At 36.0% G+C, this 23,538-nt stretch overlaps 1 protein-coding gene across 2 annotated transcripts in view; it reads left to right on the forward strand.

Moving 5' to 3' along the window:
- XYLT1 (xylosyltransferase 1) overlaps positions 1-14,888 on the forward strand; it is a 427,805-nt gene extending 412,917 nt beyond the window's left edge. For both annotated transcript variants that reach the window (XM_074200787.1, XM_074200788.1), the window contains one exon: positions 3,987-14,888. In XM_074200787.1, the coding sequence (XP_074056888.1) occupies positions 3,987-4,309 (323 nt within the window). In that variant the 3' untranslated portion in view covers positions 4,310-14,888. The remainder of the gene's footprint in view (positions 1-3,986) is intronic.
- The last annotated feature ends 8,650 nt before the right edge of the window (positions 14,889-23,538 follow it).

Below are 23,538 nucleotides of genomic sequence, written 5' to 3' on the forward strand. Positions count from 1 at the left end.
CACTGGGGCTACCTTTATCTTCCAGAACTTTCCCTCCATCAAGAAAAAAATTTATCCATCTCTACCATATGGAAATAAATTTAGGGTCCCTCTGGTATTGGGTAAAAGACCCAAATCAGGGAGAATGATAAGCCAACTTATGCTCCTTCCTGTGCCATATACTATGGGTAACATAAATGCAAGCCAAGATCTCAGCCCTCAAGATGCTTGCCTTCTAAATTGGGAACCCGGACAATATGCCAGAAAGAGATCACAGGTGCTAAGTCATGTACAGGCATGAAGCAGAGAGGTCTTTAGAAACTGGAGTATTCTGGAAGAGGACAGTGAACATATTAGACTTGATCAGAGCCTTGATGAATTTGGACAATTGAAGAAGGAGCAAATTCCCTATGTTCATGCATTCTGGCAAGGCCTTTAAATAAAGAGCACAAGTACAAAGACAGAAACTGGAGTGGGGAATAAACATAGTAAATAGTGATATGAATGATCTAAATAAAGGGGAAATAAAAGAGACAAGATTAGATAGGTAGGACCTTGAAACAAGATTAGATAGGAGGCCTTGAAAGCCAGATATAGGATCTTAAACATGATTCACTAGGCACTAAAACCCATTGAAGTTCTCATTTATGTTTAAATAAACTAAACAAAAAAAGCATGCAAGGGCTTTATGAATAATGTTAAATAGTATTAAAATTAAAAAATAATAATATTAAAATATGTTAAAAATATAAATATTAAAGAAGACCTTAGTATTATCAAGAACATATATTTAAAACCAAAATCTATTTGCAATGAAGAAAGATTAGCAACTTTCCCAATACAAATAGGGATAAGGCAAGGGTAATCCCTGTTCCTTTTCAATGATTTGATGTATTTCTAGAAATATTATGTCTCTAGCAGAAAAAAAGAACCTGGTATTTAAATTGTGCTTTAAGATTTTTTCAAAGCATATTACACATGCTTTCTTAATCCTGTGAAATAGGTGATATTATTTTCATTTTCAGTTGTATCCAATTCTACATGATTCCATTTGGGATTTTCTTATCAAAAATCCTAGAGTGGTTTGCCATTTCCTTCTCCAGCTAATTTTCCAGGTAAGGAAATTGAGGCAAAGAGAATTAAGAGACTTTTGCCCAGGATCCCACAGCTAGTAAGTGCCTGAGGCCAGATTTGAATTCATAAAGATGAGTCTTCTTGACTGCAGGCCTATATACTCTAGCAACTAGCTGTCTTTACAGATAAGGAAACTGAGGTAGACCTAAGTCTTAAAAGATTTGTCCAGGGCCACATAGCTAGTCAGGGTCTGAAGCAGGACTCAAACTCATAAATTCCTGAGTCTACTTTTAGCACTGTGACCACTATCCTTCAATTTTTCATGCATGAGATGACATAATAGGATGTTTTAGGATAGTTGGGTTAGCAATAGTACATAATAGGGACTGAAGTAAGGAAAGACTAAAATCAGCTAGAAACCCGTGGAAATATATTGTGAAGATATCCTGTCTCTCCTACCAAATCATAAGATGAGACGAGATGAGGGCAGGGCCTATCTATGCCTTATTCATTTTTGTCTCCTCTATAACATGGACATCAATGACTTGAAGATAAGTACTCAGTAAATATTTCTTGAATGAATAAATTAGATTCTAGACTAGGAAATAATAGTGGGAATAGAGAAGGAATACATCTCTGACATGGTTCAAGAGAAAAAGTGATAATGTTAATAAACATTAAATCTAGAAGATACAGAAAAAAAGAGATAATACAAGATATTTAATCTAGAAAAATGGAAAAATATGATGCCAAAGATGGAATAAGGTTGTTGGGAAAGAATTTAATGGGAAAGGTAAGTTTAATTTGAAATAAATTGGAAAAGTCTTTTGGGTGATCTATATTGAATAGAGGAAAGATCAGCAAAAATAAAAACTCAATAAGTTCATGAGTATGTATAAAAATATAAAATGTCCACACAAAGCAACAAAAAGAGATTTGAAACAACTCAGTCTCCAAAAAGAGAAATTGAGTGAGTTATACATAAATTGCCAAAGATAAGGGGAAGGAATCCTGGACCAGATAAATTTCAGTGAATATATCAAATAAATATTTCATTTAATGAGTTTAGTGAATATATTTAAAAACCAATATTTATTATTATATATTAATTGATATTTAAATATCAAAAGAGCAGTTAATACTCATGCTACACAAATTATTCTCCAAAATAGAAATAGAAGGCACTCTACCTAAACTCTTTTTCAGTAGACAAATATGATCTTTCAAGATGTCCAAAGCAAAGACAAACAAAGAAGAAAAATAGAGCTAGAGAACAATCTCCCTAATGAATATTTATGTAATTTTTTTAATCCTCACACAGATACTACCACAATATATGCAGAAAATGATTCACTATAGATACAAGAATAATTCAACATTAGGAAAACAATTAACATAGTTAACCATATAAACAAAGATAACAAAGAATGGCTATTTCAATAGATGCACAAAAAATTTTGACAAAAAAGCACTCATTTATATTTTTTAAAGAAAAAAAATATAAGCTTGGAAGGGATCATTCTTTAATATATAATCAAAAACATATATTTAAAACCAAGAGCTGTTTGCAATGGAAAAACACTATTTTCTAATACAAAGAAGGAAAAGCAAAGATATCTTCAATCCCCCTCAATTATTTGACATAATTCTAGAAATATTATATTTCTCACAGAATCACAAAAGAATAAAATTCTAGGTATAAATATCAGCAAAAGAAGACAAAATTGTCTCTATTTATAGCTGACGTGATGTACTTAGAAGATAGAGAATCAACAAAGAATCTAATTGAGATAATTGATAGCTTTATCATGATAGCAGAATACAAAATAAATCCACAGAAATCATCAGTATTTCTGCACAGTACTAATAAAATCCAGGGAAAGAAATAAGAAAAAGTCCATTTAAAATAATTATTTTAAAAATATTAAATATCTAGCAATTCACAATCAACACACATGTAAAATTTATATAAATATAATTCCAAGGGATTCTTTACAGAAATAAAGCAAGATTCATTGTTCATGGTTGGACCATGCTAATATAGGAATGAATAAGAATGTAATCTAAATTAATTTGCAAACTTAGTTTTTTGCTAAGCAGATTACTGAGGAGATGCCTTCTAGAACTACACAAAATAATAACAGTTCAATTGAAAAAACTATAATCTCAAAGAAAAAATAACAAAATTACTCTATCATTCTTCAATTAATCTTAATCTCTTAATCTCTCCAGTTTTCTCATCAGTTAAATGAGGAGGGGTTGAACCATTTGATCTCTGAGGTGACTACCACCCTAAAATCAAGACCCAGCAATCCTTGCTGGGGAAAACCAACTGTCTAATTCACATGTGAGAAGGAGGATTCTATTAGGGAATATCCATACAACTAAATTACTCATAGTTCCATGCCCATATGAAATGATACATTCCCCAGTCATGATGCTTCATCCTCCTATAATACCAGCATCTGGGAAGATTGATGTTGATGGATGACCTGAGATTAGCTGTTAAAGTAGGGCTAGAAGAGTCCAAACAAAGTATAGTGAGCTTCTGGGAGTGGAGGAATCTGAAGAGTCAGAAATCAACCCGGGTGAGAAATGAAGTAGATCAGAGCCCCTGAGTCAATTGGCAGTGCAATTGGTGCCATGAGTGGCTGCTGAATTTCTAACCTAGCTGAGATGGTGAGATCCAGTCTCAAAAATAATCACAATAACAATAATAAGGACAGGGGTGACTAGGTGGCACAGTGGATAGAACACTGGCCCTGGAGTCAGGAGTACCTGAGTTCAAATCTGGCCTCAGACACTTAATAATTACCTAGCTGTAGCCACTTAACCCCATTTATCTTGCAAAAACCTAAAAAAAAATAGTAAGGACAATAATAAATTGTACACTCACTAATTTACCCCATGTTTCACCCCCTTTGACTTTTCAGATGAGTCCTTGAAGCTACACAATGGACCTCCTCGGAATGCCTACATGGAACAGAGCTTTCAGGGCTTGAACCCAGTCCTCAATATTCCCATCAATTTAGCCCATGTGGAGCAAGCCCGGAGGAATGCAGCCACCACTGGCCCAAAGCTGGAAAGCTGGGTAGACTCGTTAGTTGGAGGAGTCTGGTCTGCGGTGGATATCTGTGCCATCGGTCCTACCGCTTGTCCCGTCATGCAAACTTGCAGCCAAACTTCATGGAGTTCCTTGAGCCCAGACCCCAAGTCTGAACTGGGGGCCGTGAAACCTGATGGTCGGCTCAGGTAGCATCTGGTCGTGCTTTAGAATTTAAAAGGGAATTTCACCCTGAGTCCATGGGATTCAGAAACCTCTCTCACCCCAAGCCCTCTCCCAACTAATAGTTCTCATATGGGAGAGTTTTTATATTCATGATCAGTTTAAGGTCTAGGGTTTAAGAACCAAAGTTGGAGCCTGGCATTGTTCTCCCAGTAAATAAGCTCAGGAGATTGGTAAATTGCCCCACCCTGATCCTAAAGCAGTCTTAACTTTTGTTTTTTATTTGCATCTTCCCTTTGACCAGAAATCTAGAGAGACCATAAGTTTAATCTTTTTTCTGATTCCAAAGGACTGTGGGAATTCATGGTAGCTGATAAAAACATTCACTCCTCTGTACTGAGGACTGAAAAAGGACTGAAAAGCCCTTTTTAGTGTTCATCAAATCCATCAGCATCACCTAGAATGCTAAGTAGAAAGAAAAGCCCAATGTGATTTTCCAGAGGCTGAGGATTCTCTACCACCCATTTAATAGATGGGCTATTTTTCTTTATAGCTCTGATGGGCAGGAAATGATACTTACCATATTTATTTTGCAGTGATGGCCACATTTCCATAAAAGCATACCAGGTACATGGTACATTTCAGGGGTGAAAATACTAGGGTTTCAATTCCGATGGCTGTCTATGGCCACTCATAGTTGGCTAATGCTATAGGCAGATGAATGTCAGAAGTTGGGACAATGACAGTAGTTCAATCAGTTACCTCATGTTTAAAGAGATTCTTGCTTAAGTCTCAGAAGAATGAGAATTTGATATATGCAACTTGTATGAGAAGGATGAGCAAAGTTCCTTGACCGAACATCAGAACAATGCCAGACACTTGCGGACGTTCTCCCATTTCCATGGCCAAACCTTGCCAGATACATGATCGGTGCTGGTTACGAGTGACCAAATTGCATAACTTAAACATTTTCACTCAGAATATTTTGGAATCCCTTTTCCATGTTTTAAAAGATATCTCTTTTCTTACATGCAATGCCAATCAAGGTACCTTATGTGGTAAGGATAAGATTGAGGTTTGAATCTTCAGTTATTGAGGGGGTTGCTTTGTTTTTGTTTTTTAGTTTCTAATTACTTGAATTACCAGAAAGGTCAAGGCTTTCATTCAGTTCAGCAAGCAAATTGAATAACTGTGACAAGCAAGGCAAGGACCCAGCCTATTGAATGACCCTCCCATTCAGACTGGAGAGGAGTAAGCCATTGGGGTGACACTTCTATCATCCTTTACTACTCCCTGAGGGGTGAAATTCCCATTTAAAAATTGCACACTTGGTTACAAAAATGACCTAGAGATGAAGCATCCAGCCCTTGTTCTGTTTTTCTCCATAGTGTTGGTTTGAAGCTACTGGTTTGTTTTGGACTTGAAATTGTGAGGTCAGCTGTGCTGATGTATCAGAGCATTAAATGTTGAATGAAGCCAGGGATGCAAACAAGGACACATAGAAGGAACACTTTAGATATTTATTATTTATATGTTTTAGTCAATGACTAATTAGTAGGTGCTGTTTTTTGCAGCTTGACAATTATGTTATCTTACTAACTAAAAGCTGCCTTTATTCACAAAAGGCTTCCCACCCTTTCTCAACCTCATCCTACTCCTAAGACACACACTCTTCTTTTTTGTTATGTTTTCAATTTGGGACTGTTGCTGACCCAGGGAATTTAGGAACACTTGGTGTGTTTCCACCCATAATGTCAGCAGGAGACAGATTCATCCTCTCCCATATCAATAGCAGGCTGATGTCCCCCAAATGTTCTAGTCAACCCCATAGAGACAACAGTAGGTCCTTCCAGTCCAAGTCTAAGTTCTCTGTATTCTGTCTTTTAGCTTCTCCCAAAGCCAGGGAGGTGCCTAGAGACTACAACTCATTCATGCTGGACCTTTTGTTTTTCTTTCAACCCTTGTGTTATGGTTCATTCCTGTCTCCTGTCCCATTTGCTGATGGATATCCTTCAGCAAATCTCACTTTCAGAGCCCAGATTTGAAGTCAGATGGCTGGGGGAGGGAGGGGGGCTAGGGGAGGTACAGTGAAAGAAGGTTAGTTCATCCTATATGTGAAACTGACTGGACAAAATTTAAATATCTACATGGAAATACTCCTGTCCTTTGGTCACTAAACAAACTTTAGGCTGTTTCACAGAAATTCCATGTTGCTTATGTATTTAATACATCTTTAATTGTGCAGGAGGTTAAAAACTTCAAAACCAAGATACTTCTCGACACATAGTTTCTCTGTGCAAGTATGATAGCAAGGGCTTCACTGAACATTCTGGTTTTTAAAGCTTCAAAAATAACAAAATCTTTCTGTAACCTCTCAATCAGCCAGCTCAGTATCTATATTTGTAACAGTATTATTTGTGGTGACATTAGGCCTGAGCCCAATTGTGTGAGTGTAGTTGATATCAGCCTACAATCACCTAGGAGTTGTACCTATTATATACTTAACGACATTTCTGACTTTTAAATTCTGGAATGAATGGAGAAACCCAGAGTTAATTCTGGGACAGTCCAAGCTGTGAATTTCTTCTTCCTATGTTTAATTGCCCCCATCCATCCTACTGTAAGAAAGTAGGTTGGAATGTGGAATACCCATTGAGGTTTTCACATTTGGGGACCAGAGAATATAGAATATACTTTTGTAGATGTTACATTTAGTGAAAAGGAGAATTCTAAATAAGATCCCAATTGCACCAAGACTTCATGATAGCATTTTTCCAAATGAAAGCATTCAGCCTGTTTCTCAGACTGCTACTCAGAGACTGATTTGATTATTTGTAGAATCCATTGGAAAAGTCAACTGTGATCATGTGCTCTCACTTTCTGTGAAAAAGTCACGTTTCTTTGGGCACAAGATTTTGTTTGCTCTGGGGCTGTTTGCCCCAGGATCTGCTCTGAACTCTGAGCAGGGGGTCTGGAGAGTGAGAGCAAGTCCTCTGGGGTGGACTTCTGTTTATAACTGGTTGAAGTGGTAGTTTATCAGGTCAGAAGATAGGGCTGGGGTAGGAGTGAGGAGTAAAGGAATCCAGGTTTGCCTTCATACCCATACAAGGTAGATGGCTCCTTGAACAAATCTTTACTGACCCCCCCTCCCCCAGCCAAGTTTAGGCAGAAGGAAATCCCCAAGCAAATTGTGCCTTCCATCCTTTGCTTCCTAATTTTGGACCTTTTAATCTAGAATTCATCCCAGTGATCCACAAGCATGTGGACAGAGCAGTCCCGGTCACCTAAAAGAGGAGGGAAGTAAATTCAAGGACTCAATGTGGTTTTTCACATTGTCATGGGTCCTCCTCTAGGAAAGCACAGGCCAGAGAGGCTTTCATTTCAGATACATGACTCAGGCTTGAATGTGAACCATGGAACGTTAGGGCCAACATACAAGAAGCAGGACACAAGGAAAGGAAGTGTATAAAAGCAGCTCAGTGAGAAGAGGAGGCCCCACCCAAGTACTATATTTGCACATACTTGTGAATTGTGAGCTGGTGCCCTTGGAGACTGTTTTTATGATGCAAACGAGCCCAGTGGTTGTATGGAGGCCTTTGTGAATCAGTCTGGCAGTGCCTGGTCAAGAGCACCTACCAGTGGAACCAAAAAAACACTGTTTAGGGATACCCATTCTCCCTCTTAGACTCTGTTTCCATGAAGGTCAAAACAAATTGATAAAGAATTAGACCCTGATACTCACTGCTCTAAGAACATTAATTTTTTTTAAACTGACAAATTTCCTTTGAAGATATAAAGAGATAATAGTTTTAGGTTTTTAGTCTGGACCTGAGATTTTATTTGGTATAGGAAACAAAAAGTGAATAAACTCCCTTTATCAAAGCAGATCAACAACTCTGCTGTAGCTTATAGCTTTAAGGAATACCAGATGGAAACAACTTACCCAGGATCATGTGTCCAGTCTGTGTAAGAGCAGGGCTTGAATTCGGGTCTTCTTGACTCCAAGACCAGCTCTCTATTGATTATGGGTAACTACCATCTCCCAAATTCTGGGTATGTTTTATCCTTGATTCATGATGCTGGGAAAGGGACAGAAGTGATCCTCTTAACAGGTGCCCAAAGGGAGCCACCATTTCTTCCTGGTGAAGATCTACAGCTATGCTGTGGCTTCCTATAAGAGCTGTCTTACCAAAGAGTCGACAACATTGTCCAGAATATCACATATGCTGTTCTGAGTGGCCATAAATAAGTCATGTATACACATTCATAGGTATATGTTGCTAAATAGAAAAGCCCCACAGATCACAGCATTCTAAAAAAGAAATTCTCCCTCTCCAAAATGTAAATGATTCTAAATGACAATCATCTTTATAAAGAGAAGGTAAGAGAGTAGGGAGAGTGGTATAAATATCTTAACAAAGAAAGGAAATATTAGAAAAGAAGCAAATAATTCCTAGGACTTAAGAGACTTCTTACATATATACATACACACATATATGTATATGTATGTCTACTGTAAAAATGTATATATATGAATGTGTATATATACTACCCATCTTGAACACAGTGTTGTATTCATTCCAGTAGACAGTTTCTGCTAAAGAGAGAAAGGGGGGGAGATAATTAGTATCAGATCCTATTCCAGCTGCTAGTGTTGTTGCTTGTTGTACTTTATGGCCCTGGTAGGAAATGATTCAAGATATTTCCCCTCCCCCAATTATTCCCCTGAATAATTTGCTCCAGCCCATAAATTTTGAAATAAAGATAAGGAGTTTGCTCATAGTGAGTCCTGGCTGAGAGGCAACAACATGGAGGATAAAGGGCTTTCTTTGGAGCTATGAAGACCTGGGTTCAAATCATCTCTTAGATATCACCTCTCTATGCCACTAAAAGCAAATGATTTAACCTCTCAGTATTTCTAACCCTCCAAGATGATGAGTTGGTGGTCTGTATCAATGAAGGGAGTTTCCATGCCAATGGTTTTTAATATGGATGAAATCACAGGTCCAGGTTCCATTATACCCATGTCCCACCCCTTGCCTCCTCCCCATACACACTTACTAACCACACTCTAAAGTAGCTGCCTATCTTTCTGGAAAATGGAACCAATCCCATCTGTGAAAGATAGTTGAACAACTATGAGAAATTCTCCAATCCTAACCCCCATCTCTCATCCACTTTTGTTGTCCTATTATTAAATAGAGAGTTCACAAGATTTGGACATCTTCAGCCATCAAGTTATTTGCTGCTATATGTCCCACTTAGAAACCTCTAGCCCACTTGGCTGAGGATTTCTTTTCTTCAACAACTTTAAAAATGAAAGGAAAGCATCAAAAATTTCCAGGACAAGAGATACAGTGTTAGACAAATTTGTAAAATTCCCCCAGCCCAATAGCAGAGACCCCTATAATAGGTTTTATCTAGCATAGACATTCCAATCTGTGGTGTCCACCCAGTGGCAAAGGTATTCAGGCCTTTTTTTAAACCTTCTCCTTGGCTTGCTACTGTCCAATAACAGCCAAGACAGTAGAAACTGGGGCTGCCCTCTTGTTCACATATAGCTGGCCAACCTAGCTCAATCATCTGGTTTTTTTTTTTTTGCTTCTGCCTCAGTTACCTTATTTTGCCCATGAGTTCTACCACAGGTGCTACCTCACAGTGTCTACTAAGAAGTTTACCTGGGGGAGGGGAGAGAAAAAAAGGAATCTGAAATCTCCTTGAGCTGAATGTACAATCTATGCAAACTCTCTCTGTTTCTCACTGTCAAACACTTAGAAGTATTACATATAACCTTGCCAAACTAACAGCAAGATTCCTGTACAGGTTTCTCTGATGACAGAGTACCAATTTTCAGCGCGGTTAAATGCGCTCCATTTGTATATTGTTAGCGAGTTGTCTTTGGTTCTGTTGTCACTAAGCCCCTTGAGGGAGACAGGGCCTCTCTGTCTGAAAGGAGTCCCTTCCTCTTGGCTGGGAATATTTGGATTGCTAATGTCGCCCCCATTTCATGGAGGTCTTTCTGCACCTAAAGACCCCCACCACCCCCTCCAAAAGGAAGGTCTGTGGCCTCACTGATTCCAGTCCCTTCCCCAGTCCTTCAGAGCATGTCATTTTTCATCTCACCACACAACAAAGCCTTAGGTTCCTCCTTTTTGAAATGTGGCCTTAAAATCATGTTGGAAAAGTGGATGTTGTCTAACTCTTTGGATTTCCACCAACATCACAGAAAGCACCTTGAGATTGCTGCTATCCCTCCTATTGGGGGACCCATCAATTTACAGTTTCACAGACACAATGGAAATTGCTTACAAATCCAGTCTTTAAGAAAAATGACCTTATGTTGTTCCTGTGGGCAAAATAAAGGTTTGGATGCTCTTAAAAACCATAGTTTACTCTGGAAGTACTCTCTTACAGCATATTGTGGCTGTAATGGGTTGACTTAATTACCTACAAAGTGCTAACACTGAGCTTTCCCTTCTTACCCTTAAAGACATGGATGGCAACTTTATGAACTTCACTCAAGGGTATGTCCACAGCACTTCGGTTGTCTATACTTTTGCCCTTGTTGAGTATCATTGGCTTAAGAAAGATTGCACTAAATATTCCCAGCTGATCTTAGAGGTACCACCCTCTCAGTCCCTCTAGCCTCCAACTTCTTTTTTTTTATTCCCCACCATCTGATCCAGCCCAAAGACAACAGAAAATAAAGTTTTCATAGTAAATTCATTGGCTTTGAATGGATTAGTCTTTCTAGTTCTTCCTGTCTTTTTTGTTGTTGTTGTTGTTATTGTTGGTTCGTTGGGGTGTTTGTTAATGGCCTCATTGTAAGTTATTACTGTCCCCTCATTTTTCAGAGACAGGTGGTGATATAGTTTTAAAAAATAACTATTTTGTTATAGATCATAATATGCATAAAACTGTACAGAAATATTTTGTAATCTATTGATTTTAAAAAAGAGAGAACATGTAAATACAGTAAAATTAAATAAAAAAGAATTCCAATGGCACACATTGAAAGATGTAGATATTTTGCTATTTATTTAAAGGATTATTTTATGAGATACTGAACTATCTGAAATTGACCAGTAATCCAAGTTTCAAAAAATCCAAATGCTTTTTCATGTTGTAGAATGTGATCTCCAGCAATCATTGCACTACCCATTTTTGCACCCTTCTGTCTTTCATTTAGCAGAACAACAACAAAAAAAAATTGTGCCTTAGCTGTATTTTCTGTCTAGGGGAATTTGTTTTTTTTGTCTGACAACGCGAGATTTTTTGCAGAAAACAGTGGATGTATTAAATACTGTATCATACCAAAAACACCACGGGTGTATATAAATGCTTTCTGTCATACTGTGTTTTCAGATGCAGAATTTTAAAATTAAAAAAAAAAGAAGCTGTCTTTGCGGAACGGTGTCAGTGTGACTTATTTTCAGTACTATTCCAAAAATTTGGAGGTCTGAGATAGCCATCATTTCAGATTCCTCCCCCTTAGATTTTTTTGTTCAGGTATATGAATATTAAATCAATCAGCAAGCATTTACTAGAACCTAATATGTGGTGAGAAACTGTGCTAAGTCCTGAGGATATGGAGGTAAAAGCCTGGTCTTAACAAATTTACAATCCATCAAAGGAGACAACATGTACATATATGAATGAGGATGACTGTTCAATGGTACTATGAAACTACACAGGCTATCAATCATCCAATGAATTGATCCATTCTATATTACCCACACTTTACCTGATTACATCCTAAGTTCTTATTGGGTCAAGTCTCAGGAGGAGTTTGTGACTAAAATTTTCTTTCTTCCTCAAATATACTGTACTTTCAATTAAATATGTAGCTGAGGCCCTGGTTTTCACTGACACAATTCAACTTTGGATTTATAAAACCCTAACAATTTAAATGTGCTTCCCTCTTGGGATTTTGTCCTCCATCCGGATTCTTGCTACTACTTTTCAAGAAAGCAAAATTGACACAAAATCCAATGATGATCCAGATTTTAATATACTTACACTTCTGGAGAAAACAATTAAAATAATAGGTTTAACAAATTAGCAGTTTTAAAAGCAACCTCAGTCTATTGCCACCAATCAGAATTGGAGGGGGCAGAGTGGGGCACAGGAAAGATGAAAAGAAGAGTTTGAAGCAACACAACTGGCTTCTCTTCCATCCAGTTCCCCATTAGACAAAGGAAGGTAGTAACCAAGGTGGATAATAGGTGAAAGGCTCCCTATCGCCTACAAAGGCGTGGAGGAAAAAGTCAGTGCAAGGTAATGTCTCTAACATCCCTACAACTCAGATCATCCTTGGTTAACTTTGAGATTCTGTTCTGGCTGCCTGTTTCATTGGGGAGCAACCATTATACTGGCCCTCATCTTAACCCATGGTAGCAGAGTTTATCATATTGACTCCAGTTGGAACATTGTTCTGGTTCCAACCTCTACCATTCTCTATCCATCCACCAGGTCATAGTCCTTGAACCTTTGTATTTGCTTCTCTCGATCTTGTCACTTCTTAGCTTTTCTCCAAGGCCTTCTTTCAAAGTCAGGATCAAAAATAGTTCTGCATAGTGTTTCCCTACTTAAAGTATGAAACCTCTGAAAGTGTAAAAACCACTAAAAGGGGGTCTACCTGTCTCCACCACCATCAACTCTTGTTTTATGACCAAGGGAGGAACTCAGAAAGATGGAATATACATTTGTTTGTGGATATGTGTGTGTGTGTGTGTAGAATAAATAAGAAATAAATGATTGATAAATACATGGTAGTTAGAGAAGGTAACTTAATAGTTGGAAGGATTAAGAAAGTCATCATGAAGAAAAGGATGTTGAGTTCTATCTTGAAAGAAGTTAGTGCTTCTACAAAGCATAAATGAAGAGGGAGTTCATTCTAGGAAGATAACCAATACAAAGCAAGAAGATGGAATAGGTAACTCATTCAACCAAAAAAAAGGTTAAAAAAGTGTTTCAACATGAAACTTGTTTCAACTCAACAAGTATTATTTTAAAAAGGAGAAGATAGAATAAATGAGTCAAAAATTAGTCAGAAAGAGATTACAAGGAACCCTTAACTGGCACAGGGTGTTGCTAGTACTGATTGGTAACTCAATTTTCTATGAGCAGTTCTGGGTCACAGTTCCTGAGTGAAGAGGAGCACTTGTGATTGATCACAAGGGAGCAGGGAAACTGGTCACCATGCAAGGGCCAAGAGGAGCACTAGAATTTTTGGCAACAAGGGAACAAGGACCTTTCCTGGGTGAAGATCAGAGAATAGGCCAGGAGAGCAGTGAACACAACTCTCCCAGGATAACCCTATCTTAGAATTACCCAAAACTTGGAAACCTCCAAACCTAGTTCTGAAAACAGCAGCATCACAAAAAAAGACTAAATTTGGGGATAAGGTTTTCCCCACCCCAAGATAAGAAGAGCTCAACTTTAATATAAAGTTTAAAATGAAGTTTTATATATATAAAATATTTAAATATTAATTTAAATAATAAATATTCAAATATAATTAGAAAGTTAAAAAATAAAGGAAAAATGAGCAAACAAAAAACAAGAAGGACTTGACTATAAAAAGTTACTGCAGTGACGAGGACTAAGACATAGATATAGACGATAACAATGTAATAACAGTTACAAGCAAAACCCCAAAGAAAAAATATTAATTGGACTCACAGCAAAATTTCCTGAGTTAAAGAAAGAGATGAATGACAAAAGAAAAATTGGAAAAAGAAATGTGAGTGATATAAGAAAATTATGATAAGAGAATAAATAGTTTGGTAGAAGAGGCACAACAAAACATTGAAGGAAAGATCACCTTAAAAAACAAATAGACTAATGGTAAAAAGAGACACAAAAATTAATTGAAGGAAAAAAACATAGATGAACAATTTATGAATAAATAAGAGACAGCAGAATGAAATGTAAACTGGAAAATTTTGAATACAACTGTACAAACAAAAGTAGCCAAAATCAGAAGAAAAGCAGAAAATTAATGGAAATTTTCATATAGACAGTTATCAGATAAAGGCCTCAGGTAAATTTATATAAAGAATACTGTAAAATCTCTAAGTATATGAGTCATTCCCCAACTGATAAAAGATATAAACAGTTTTCCAGTGGAGAAATCAAAACAATTTTTAGAATATGAAAAATGCTCTGAATCATTATTGATTAGAGAAATGCAATTAAAACAAATGAACTATTTTAACATCTATCAGATTGACTAAAATGTTTGAAGGGGCAAGTGATAAATACTGGAGGAAATGTGAAAAAAATTGGAATACTAATTCACTGTTGATGAAATTGTGGACTTATCTAACCATTTTGAAGAGAAATATGGAATTACATCCAAAGACTCATTAAATTATCCAAAGATAATTAAGAAAAAGGGAAAAGAACTTAAACTTTCTAAAATATTTATAGTATCTCTTTGTGATAGCAAAGAACTCATGGTGATAGCTGTCAACTGGGGAATAGCTGAACAAGTTGAGGAATATGATTGTGATGGAAAATTATTGTGTTATTGCTAAGAAATGATGGACTCAATGATCTTAGAAAAACATGGATAGATTTGCACAAAATAATGAGGAGAAAAATGAGCAGAACCAAAATTATGCTATATATATATATATATATATATATATATATATATATATATATATATATATATAGTAACAACAATATTATCTCAAGAACAACATGGAGTAAATAAGTTATTTTGACATATATATATATATACATATATATATATATATGTATATATATATATATATATATACCCAAATTAACTACAATGACATATGAAGGAAGATCTAGAGAAAGAAGTGATAAAATCAGGTATGGATAGGATGATTTTACATTATCTGTGCATATTTTTGTCTAATGGTAGACTATATACCCATCTCTAGAATGGGGTGAAGGGAGGAAATAAAAAGAAGAGGGAAAGGAAAAAATTTACATGTTATCCTTATTATATGTGGAAAAGGAATAGCAAGTTATGCATAATAGATTTGCACTTTCATATGCAATCATCTTTTTAAATTATACTATGTTATTCCATAAATTAAAAATAATTAAATCCTTTAATAGTAGAATGGGCAGAGTGGGTAGATTATTTTTCCTACAGTCAGGAAAATGATCTTCCTAAATTCAAATCTGACTTTAGATACTGTGTGACCCTGAATAAGTCAGTTATCCCTTTTAACTTCAGTTTGCTTATCTATATGATAAGGAAGCAATAGGATATGTACAATAGTGTGAGAATCAGGAGAACCAATCAGACTCTCTCATGAACACTGACTTCATGTATTGTCATTGTATTCTCCTCCATCTTTTCTGTTATTCATGCAAGTGAAACTAGATTATATAAGTCATATATTGTTTCATACATACAAGTGGATACAATTAATCAACAACTTTTTTTATGAATAGAAGACCTTGAAACTTACTCCTCCCTCCCAACTTGGAAAGCCCCTAATCTTTCCTCCAAAAAAAAATCAGATTACCTAATTTTGTATCCTGGTTAATTGTTTTTATTATAATTAGTTGGCCTTATTTGATTGATTGTTTTCTTCAGTGAGCTCTTGTATTTTTTTTTTCCATTTGACCTAATTCTTCTTTTTCAGTAGTCCTTTTCTTCAGAGAATTTTATCTATTCTGCTTCTTTTATTGTTGTTCTGTCATGATCTCAGATGAAACAAAAGCAAAAATAGATATAATTGAAAGAAATAACCAGGAAACTTTATTGTGCTAAAAGTTACTGTAGATAATGATATAATATCAACAAGATAAAAACAAATTCTCTGATAAAAGCCTCATTTCTTGAATATAGAGACAGCTGAGTCAAATTTATACAAATGAGAGATGTTTCCCAATTGTTAAATGATCAAAGGATATGCATAGACAATTTTTGGAAGAAGAATTCAAAGCTATAGTCATGAAAAAAAAATACTTCAGTCACTATTGGTTAAAGAAATGCAAATTAAAATAACTTACATAAATATAACTTACATAAAAATAACCTAAAATTAAAATAAAATAACTTAAAATAAAATATCCTATCGGAAATAATAAAAGCTGAAGGGGATGAGAGAAAATAATGAATTGATGATGGAGTACTTATCCAATGAACTGGGCCAACCATTCTGGAGAAAAATCTGGAGCTTTGCCCAAAGAGCTATAGAACTTGGATTCTCCAATATCACTATTATTTATGTGCCCCAAAGAGATCAAAGAAAAATGAAAAAGACCTACTTGAAAAAACATTTATAGAAGCTCTTTGTTGTGATGGCAAAGAATTGAAAATTGAAAGGATGTTAATCAATTGGAGAATGAACAAGTTGTTCATATGGCATATGATTGTGATGGAGTATTATTGTGATGAGGAAAAATGATTTCAGAAAAAAATGACAAAACCTATATGAACTGATGCAAAATGAAGTAGGAAGAACCAGGAAATCATTATGTTTAGTAACAGCAATGCTATTATGATGATCAACTTGAAAAACTTTGCTACTCTCAATTAATACAATGATCCCAGGCAATTCCCAAGGACTCATGATGAACATGCTATCGAATGCCAAAGAAAGAACTGATAAACTCTGAAAGGAAATTAAAACAAAATTTTCTTGGTTTTTTTTGGGGGGGGCATGTAGCTACAAAGGACATATGTTTTGCATAATTTCACTTGTATATTGATACATTTTTTTGATTTCTCAGTAGGTGGAAGATAAGTAAGTGGGAGGGACTCCCACTGGAACTCAAAAATAAAAATAAATAAATAAAAGAAAAAAATGTTAAAATGATTTTTTAATTATTCTGGAATGGATATATTTTGCTTTTATGCAAATAATATTTAAATGTAGAGATGTAAAGCATAATTGTTGAATAATAATTCATTTCCAAATGTTCTGATACATAATTACATAATAGTACTACTATAGTCATATTGACTTCATTACTTGTTACCTTGTTTTTCTCTCCTCTCCCTTTCTTCTGTATCCTCTATAATTTGACTTTTGATTTTAGATTTTGAGCTGTAAGGGATGTTAGAGAACATCTAGCCCAACTTCCTTCCTTTTATAGATAAGAGAACTAAGACCCAGAGAGCTTAAAAAATTTATCCAAGGTTGCACTGATAATAGAGCTCCCTTGAGTGACTCTTAGCTAGTACTGTTCATATTCTTGGTCTACTAAAGGTCTCTGGAAAGAGCTATGTTGGTGGGAAGTATTTAAATAAAGCAGACACTGGAAAACATTGTTTTTGGCATCTTACAGATAAGGAAACTGAGATTTAGAGAGTTAAATTCACTTGCCCAAGATGACACAATTTCTGAATGATCCGACCAATTAGATTATACTGAGAGCAGGGATTATCTTTTATCTTTCTTTATATCCTTCCAATGAGTTTACCACAGAGTTGGCCTCAATAAATACTTTCTGACTCTTTTCAATGTACATATGTATGTAGGTGTGTATAGACACAACTACATATATCTATATCTATATCTATATCTATCTATCTACCTATCTATCTATCTATCTATATATATATATATATATATATATATATATCTGTGTGTGCATGCATATGTATTAACCTGCCCTCTCCTTCTGTTTTGCCAAAATGGACATTATATGATTCTACTACCTCCACATTTAAGCCTTGAGTTTAATAATAAAGGATATTAGCTATATAATAATAAAGAATTATAATGCTTATGAAATATTTTGAGGAGTCCAGTCTCAAGAACTGAACCCTGCACTGTCTTCTCCATGAAAATCAGCATGGCAAAATAAAAAAGAGCTTTAGATTTGGAGTCAGGAGACTAAGTTTTCTCTCTAGTTCTGATACTCGTGGTGTGACTTTGAACATATCCTATAAGCTCTCTGGGTCTCAGTTTCCTCATCTATAAAATGGGGGTGACAAAATGTCTTCTGCCTACCTCACAGGACTGTAGTGAGGAAAGTGCTTGGCAAACTTTAAAGATGATGACTTGAGATGTTATTATTATGACATTAGTCATCTCCACATCAAAGCCATAAATAGACTCAGTTAATTTACTTGCTTTAGACCGAAACTTCATCTAGGCTAAGATTAGTTTGAGATTAGTTCAACTTTTACCTTTCTACCCATCTACCATAGTTAAATGTAACTTGCTTTCCTAAACCCTTGGATACCCAGAGATATATCTTCCATCTTCAGCCCAGATCACATCCTTGGTTTCCTTAAAGGCCCCAAGAGCAGCTGTGTTGTAAAGAGTATTTGAATAATCAGTTCCCCAATAGGAAAATTTATAGAAGCTGATGCAAAATGAAGTACCCAGAACCAGGAAAACAATATATGGACTCATATAACAATGGAAAGAGTGTTTGATGTAGAGTCAGAAGTCCTGATTTCAAATTCTGACTCTGCCACTTACCACCTGTATGACCTTGGAAAATTATTTAACATCTCTAAGGCTCCCAGATTTCCTCATCTATTTAAAAAGGGAATTTATCTTAAAAGACCTTGAAGGTTGCGTTCAGTTTGCAATCTATAATTCTGTCTTTCTTCATTTTCAGTTGTCTGACTCTTTGTGACCTCTTCAGGGTTTTCTTGGCAGAGATACTTAAGTGATTTTTCATTTCCTTATCCAACTCATTTTACAGATGAGGAAACAGAGGCAAGCAGAGTTACCCAGAGTCATTTAGTTAATAAGTGTCCATGGCCAGATTTGAACTCAGAAAGATGAGTCTGTCTGACTTGAGGCCTAGAACTTCCCTTGCACCACCTAGCTATGTCTACAATACTGTAAATGAAAAGAATAAAACTAATGAAATTGAATGCTATGTAATTATCATAACCAAAGAAAGCTGATAAGAGTGCTTTGGTGAGCTATAAGAATAGGACATTTGGTTATTGAGTTAGATTTATTTGATATACTAGTTTTTCTGAAATTATTCTGTTATTCCCTGTTCTTTGTTATTCTTGGTAACACAATATAAAAACTTTAACAAATGCATTCCTTATGTATGTTATTCTTTACAACAGAATATGAATTTTAAAAATATATAAAAATAATAAATGTATCTTTATATATATTTCTATTTCTATTTGTCTTTATAAAGGGTGACAATAAACAGGGAAGACAGAAAAGAAATAATCAGAAATAAACAATGGTCAAGTGGAATTTATAAAAATTTAATATTTAAAAAATAAAATTATTAAAAATCAAAATGGACTCCCCTATGTCTGGCTTGTTTGTAACATACAGGTATAGTGACTTCTTAGTTCCTAAGATATTCCTCTTGGTCAGGCCGTATCCTCCAGAGTAGTTAAAAAAATAAAGCCTAGAAGTGGGGGTGGGGATAAAGTTTGCAAACTAAAAGCCATGAAGGCAAACTCCATTGATGGCACAGTTTTGCTGCATGAGCAGCCTGGCCAACTCCTCCAGACCAGAACTGTGAGAAGCCCACAGCCTCCCCAGAAGACCTTGGAGACACTCCCCCCACAACCTCACCAGATGTTAGTCTGCCGGCTCACCAAAACTGCTGCTCACTTCCATGCTGCAAAATTAATTGCTATGTGAGGAAACTGCTACCACAGCTGCTGATGGAAGTTACAGCTGTCCTGGGCAAACAGGATCCTGGGGTACTGCAGAACTACCAGATTATTAACAATACATACACCCTCTACATGCACATGCCACACAATATCCCCACACACCCCTACATGCATCAATATCCTTATACACACACACACACACATACACACACATACTGCTCCTTTTATATATATATATATATATATATATATATATATATATATATACACACCCATCCCTATACATACATACATACATACATAAATGTTGCTGTTTAGTCATTTTTTTCAGTCATATCTCACTTTTGTGACTCCATTTTGGGGTTTTCTTGGTGAAGATACTAGAATGGTTTGTTATTTCCTTCTCAATCTCATTTTACAAAAGAGGAAATTGAGGCAAACAAGGTGAAGTGACACTCAACTACTTAGTGTCTGAGGCCAGATTTAAATTCAGGAAGAGGAATCTTCCTGACTCTAGACCCAGCATTCTCTCCATTGCACCACCTGGCTTCTGATAGATAGATAGATAGATAGATAGATAGATAGATAGATAGAGAGAGAGAGAGAGATAGAGAGAGATAGAGAGATAGATGATAGATAGATATACATATCTATATACACCTACCTGCCACATACAGATAAATACCTACACATATACCCAATATGCAAATACATCCCTCTGCATATTTATATATATATATACAGATATATACACACCCCTTCATTCATATACGTCCCTTCACATATATCCATTCACACACACACACACACAAACCCTATATACAAAAACATACATACATACCTCCCTGTATAAGTAAACATTTTATATAACTATATCTTTATCTGCACAGGCCCCTATAGACACATATACATATCCTTATGCACACATGCCTACATACATTTTTCCCACATGCCTACATACCACTGAGTTCAAGCCCTCATTGCCTCCCAGTTGGACTAAGGTTGGCAGGAGCTTCTATAGCTAACTATCTAGTCTCTCTAAGTATCTGCTTATTAGTTGTATGACTGTGACCTTAATTTCCCTATCTCTCAGTTTCTTTGTTAAAAATGAAGAGGTTCTTAGATTAAATGTCTTCTGAGGTACCTTCCCTGAATAATTCAATGATCCTATGACCTCCTATGTGGGGAACTTGCTACTTACTGATAATTCATTCCATTTTCCTTTATTAGAATTTTTTCCCCTTATATCAAGCCTTCATTTTTTAATCAATTCCCCTTGAGTTAAGAGGAAGTGTGACAAAGTGAAGGGAGAACCAGGAAGATCTGGGTTCAAAACCTGTCTGATTCATTTACTGGCTATCTGACCCTAGAGAAGTCAGGATTCTAAGAAACTCATATGATAAACTGAAGAAATTGTTATTGTTCAGTTATTCCAATTGTGTCTGACTTCTTGTGACCCCCATTTGGAGTTTCCTTAGTAGAGAGACACTGGTTCACCATTTCTTTCTCCAGTTCATTTTACAGATGATGAAACTGAGGTAAACAAAGTGAAGTGACTTGCCCAGGGTCACACAGCTAGTAAGTGTCTAAGGCTCAGTATGAGTCTTCCTGATTCCAAGTCCAATGCTCTATCCACTATGCCACCTAGTTGCCAATCATTACCATATATTGAAGAGATACCAGCCTCTTCAATTGGGAGAGGAAGTTTTCTCATCATAAGAGTACCCATTCTAATGTATAGTCCCTATGCCACCCCCTACCCTGACTTATTCCCTGACATAGTGCTATTTTTTTTTTGCCTTTTTTTATTCTCAGCACTTAGCATTCTCAGTACCAAGTGCTTGGTACACAGTAGTCCTTTAATAAATGCTAGTCTATTTCTGAACTGATTGATCCATCATGGGGGCCGGGGGGAGGCGATGTTACCTGGCTTCTGAGATACAGACATTGCTTTGGGGTACAATTCCAACTGGAGGTCGGCAAGAGAAAACTAGATTTAGACTAAGAGCAGAAGATTTGTATCCCGAATCTCCTACTTACTTACTTGTGTGACTTCATTTCTCTAAGCTTCAGTTTCTGAAAAAATGACTATATCAAACTTTTCAGTTTCTAGAACTTTTTACATTCTTAAAAAGTATTGAGAACTCCAAAGAACTTATGTTTATGTGACTTATATCTATTGATATTTACTACTTTAGGAATAAAAATGTCTTTATAATATCATGAAAAATAGTTTTAACCTCCTTGAAAGAGTCTTTGGGACCCACTGGGGGCTCTGGAACATACTTTAAAACCACTAAACTAGGTGATCTCTCAGGTCCATTCCATGTCAAGATTTGATGATCAGGTATATCAGGTATATTGTACAATGAACTCTAGTTAAGGAATGAGTTGAATTACACAAGGTCTGGTTCCCCTGCTAGAATTTTACATGATCTAAACAATGAAGAAGAAGAAAAAAAATCATTTGATGCTTTACAGTTTACAAATTATCTCAGGACAACCCTGGAGAAGTAGGTAGGTAGATGAACTTTGATTTAATTAGTATATGTGTGTGTATATATATATGTATATATATAATATATATATGTATATATGTATATGTGTGGTGTGTGTGTTTGTGTGTGTGTGTATGTATAAAACACCTGAAGAGAAAATCCCCCTAGTTATTCTGACCAGTCCCTTCTTAGTGACTTATAGTCTTGGAGCATTGCCTGGGACACTGAGAGATTAAATGTCAAGGTCACTAAACTGGAATGAGTCAGAAAAAAGACTGGAACCTAGATCTTCCTAACTCAGAGGCCATCTTTCTATCCATTATGCTACTTTGTCTCTCAACTGATGGTATGAGTTATCTTACCCATTTATAGATGAAAAAACTGAAGCTCAGAAACAGTATTTGGGTTGCTTTCAGTCACATTGCTAGCAAATGTCAGAACTGGAACTAGAGCTCAACTCCCACATTTACTTTAACATGGCCAAACTCCAATTTTTTGCCATTGAAAAATTCCTGGGAGAGACACCATATTTCCACTTTTCTTCTTCTGGTATCTTCTTGGTATTCAGGATCTATGCCAACTGAACTTTGATTTTTTTCCCAATTTTATCTTTATGATAATTTATCTCTTTATAGGCTAAGTTTTTATTCAAGCTTCCTTCTTTGATTTTTCGGGTTTTCTTGTATTCTTTCCACTGGACCAAATGACTGCTTTGATAGCTATTTTTTTTAACAGAATGTAAAATGATAATTGTCAAAGTAGAGTTAAGAGGTCAGTAATCAAGATGATGACTTCCCAGGTGCCATGAACCCAGAGAAATGACTTAGTCTTGGAGAGCACCTCCACCCCAGTCTTTAAAATCCTTTAATATGAATGTGTCCAAACTGCCACAATATGGAGTCAAAGTCTGGAAATGATCCCCAGTAGGAGCAGCTGGAACAGGAAAATGACTCTGAACTCCTCAGAAGCCAGGTGTGAGGTCGAACATATGGAGAGTTTAGTCACCCATTGATCTCATTAAGAGTAGCCATGGCAGTAACTCTGCTGGCATTACTAAATTGTCCTGGAGAGTGGTGCAGTATTTAAAAAGATGGATGGAGTACAATTGAACAGACTCAGTCTATTAAAGACGTTTTCCCCAGGCTATAATGATATTCAATAACTCAGAGTCCCCATCCTTTGTGGAAAGATAATGCTTCAGAAAA

This window comes from Macrotis lagotis, chromosome X (assembly GCF_037893015.1).
Source record: "Macrotis lagotis isolate mMagLag1 chromosome X, bilby.v1.9.chrom.fasta, whole genome shotgun sequence".
NCBI lineage: Eukaryota > Metazoa > Chordata > Mammalia > Peramelemorphia > Peramelidae > Macrotis > Macrotis lagotis.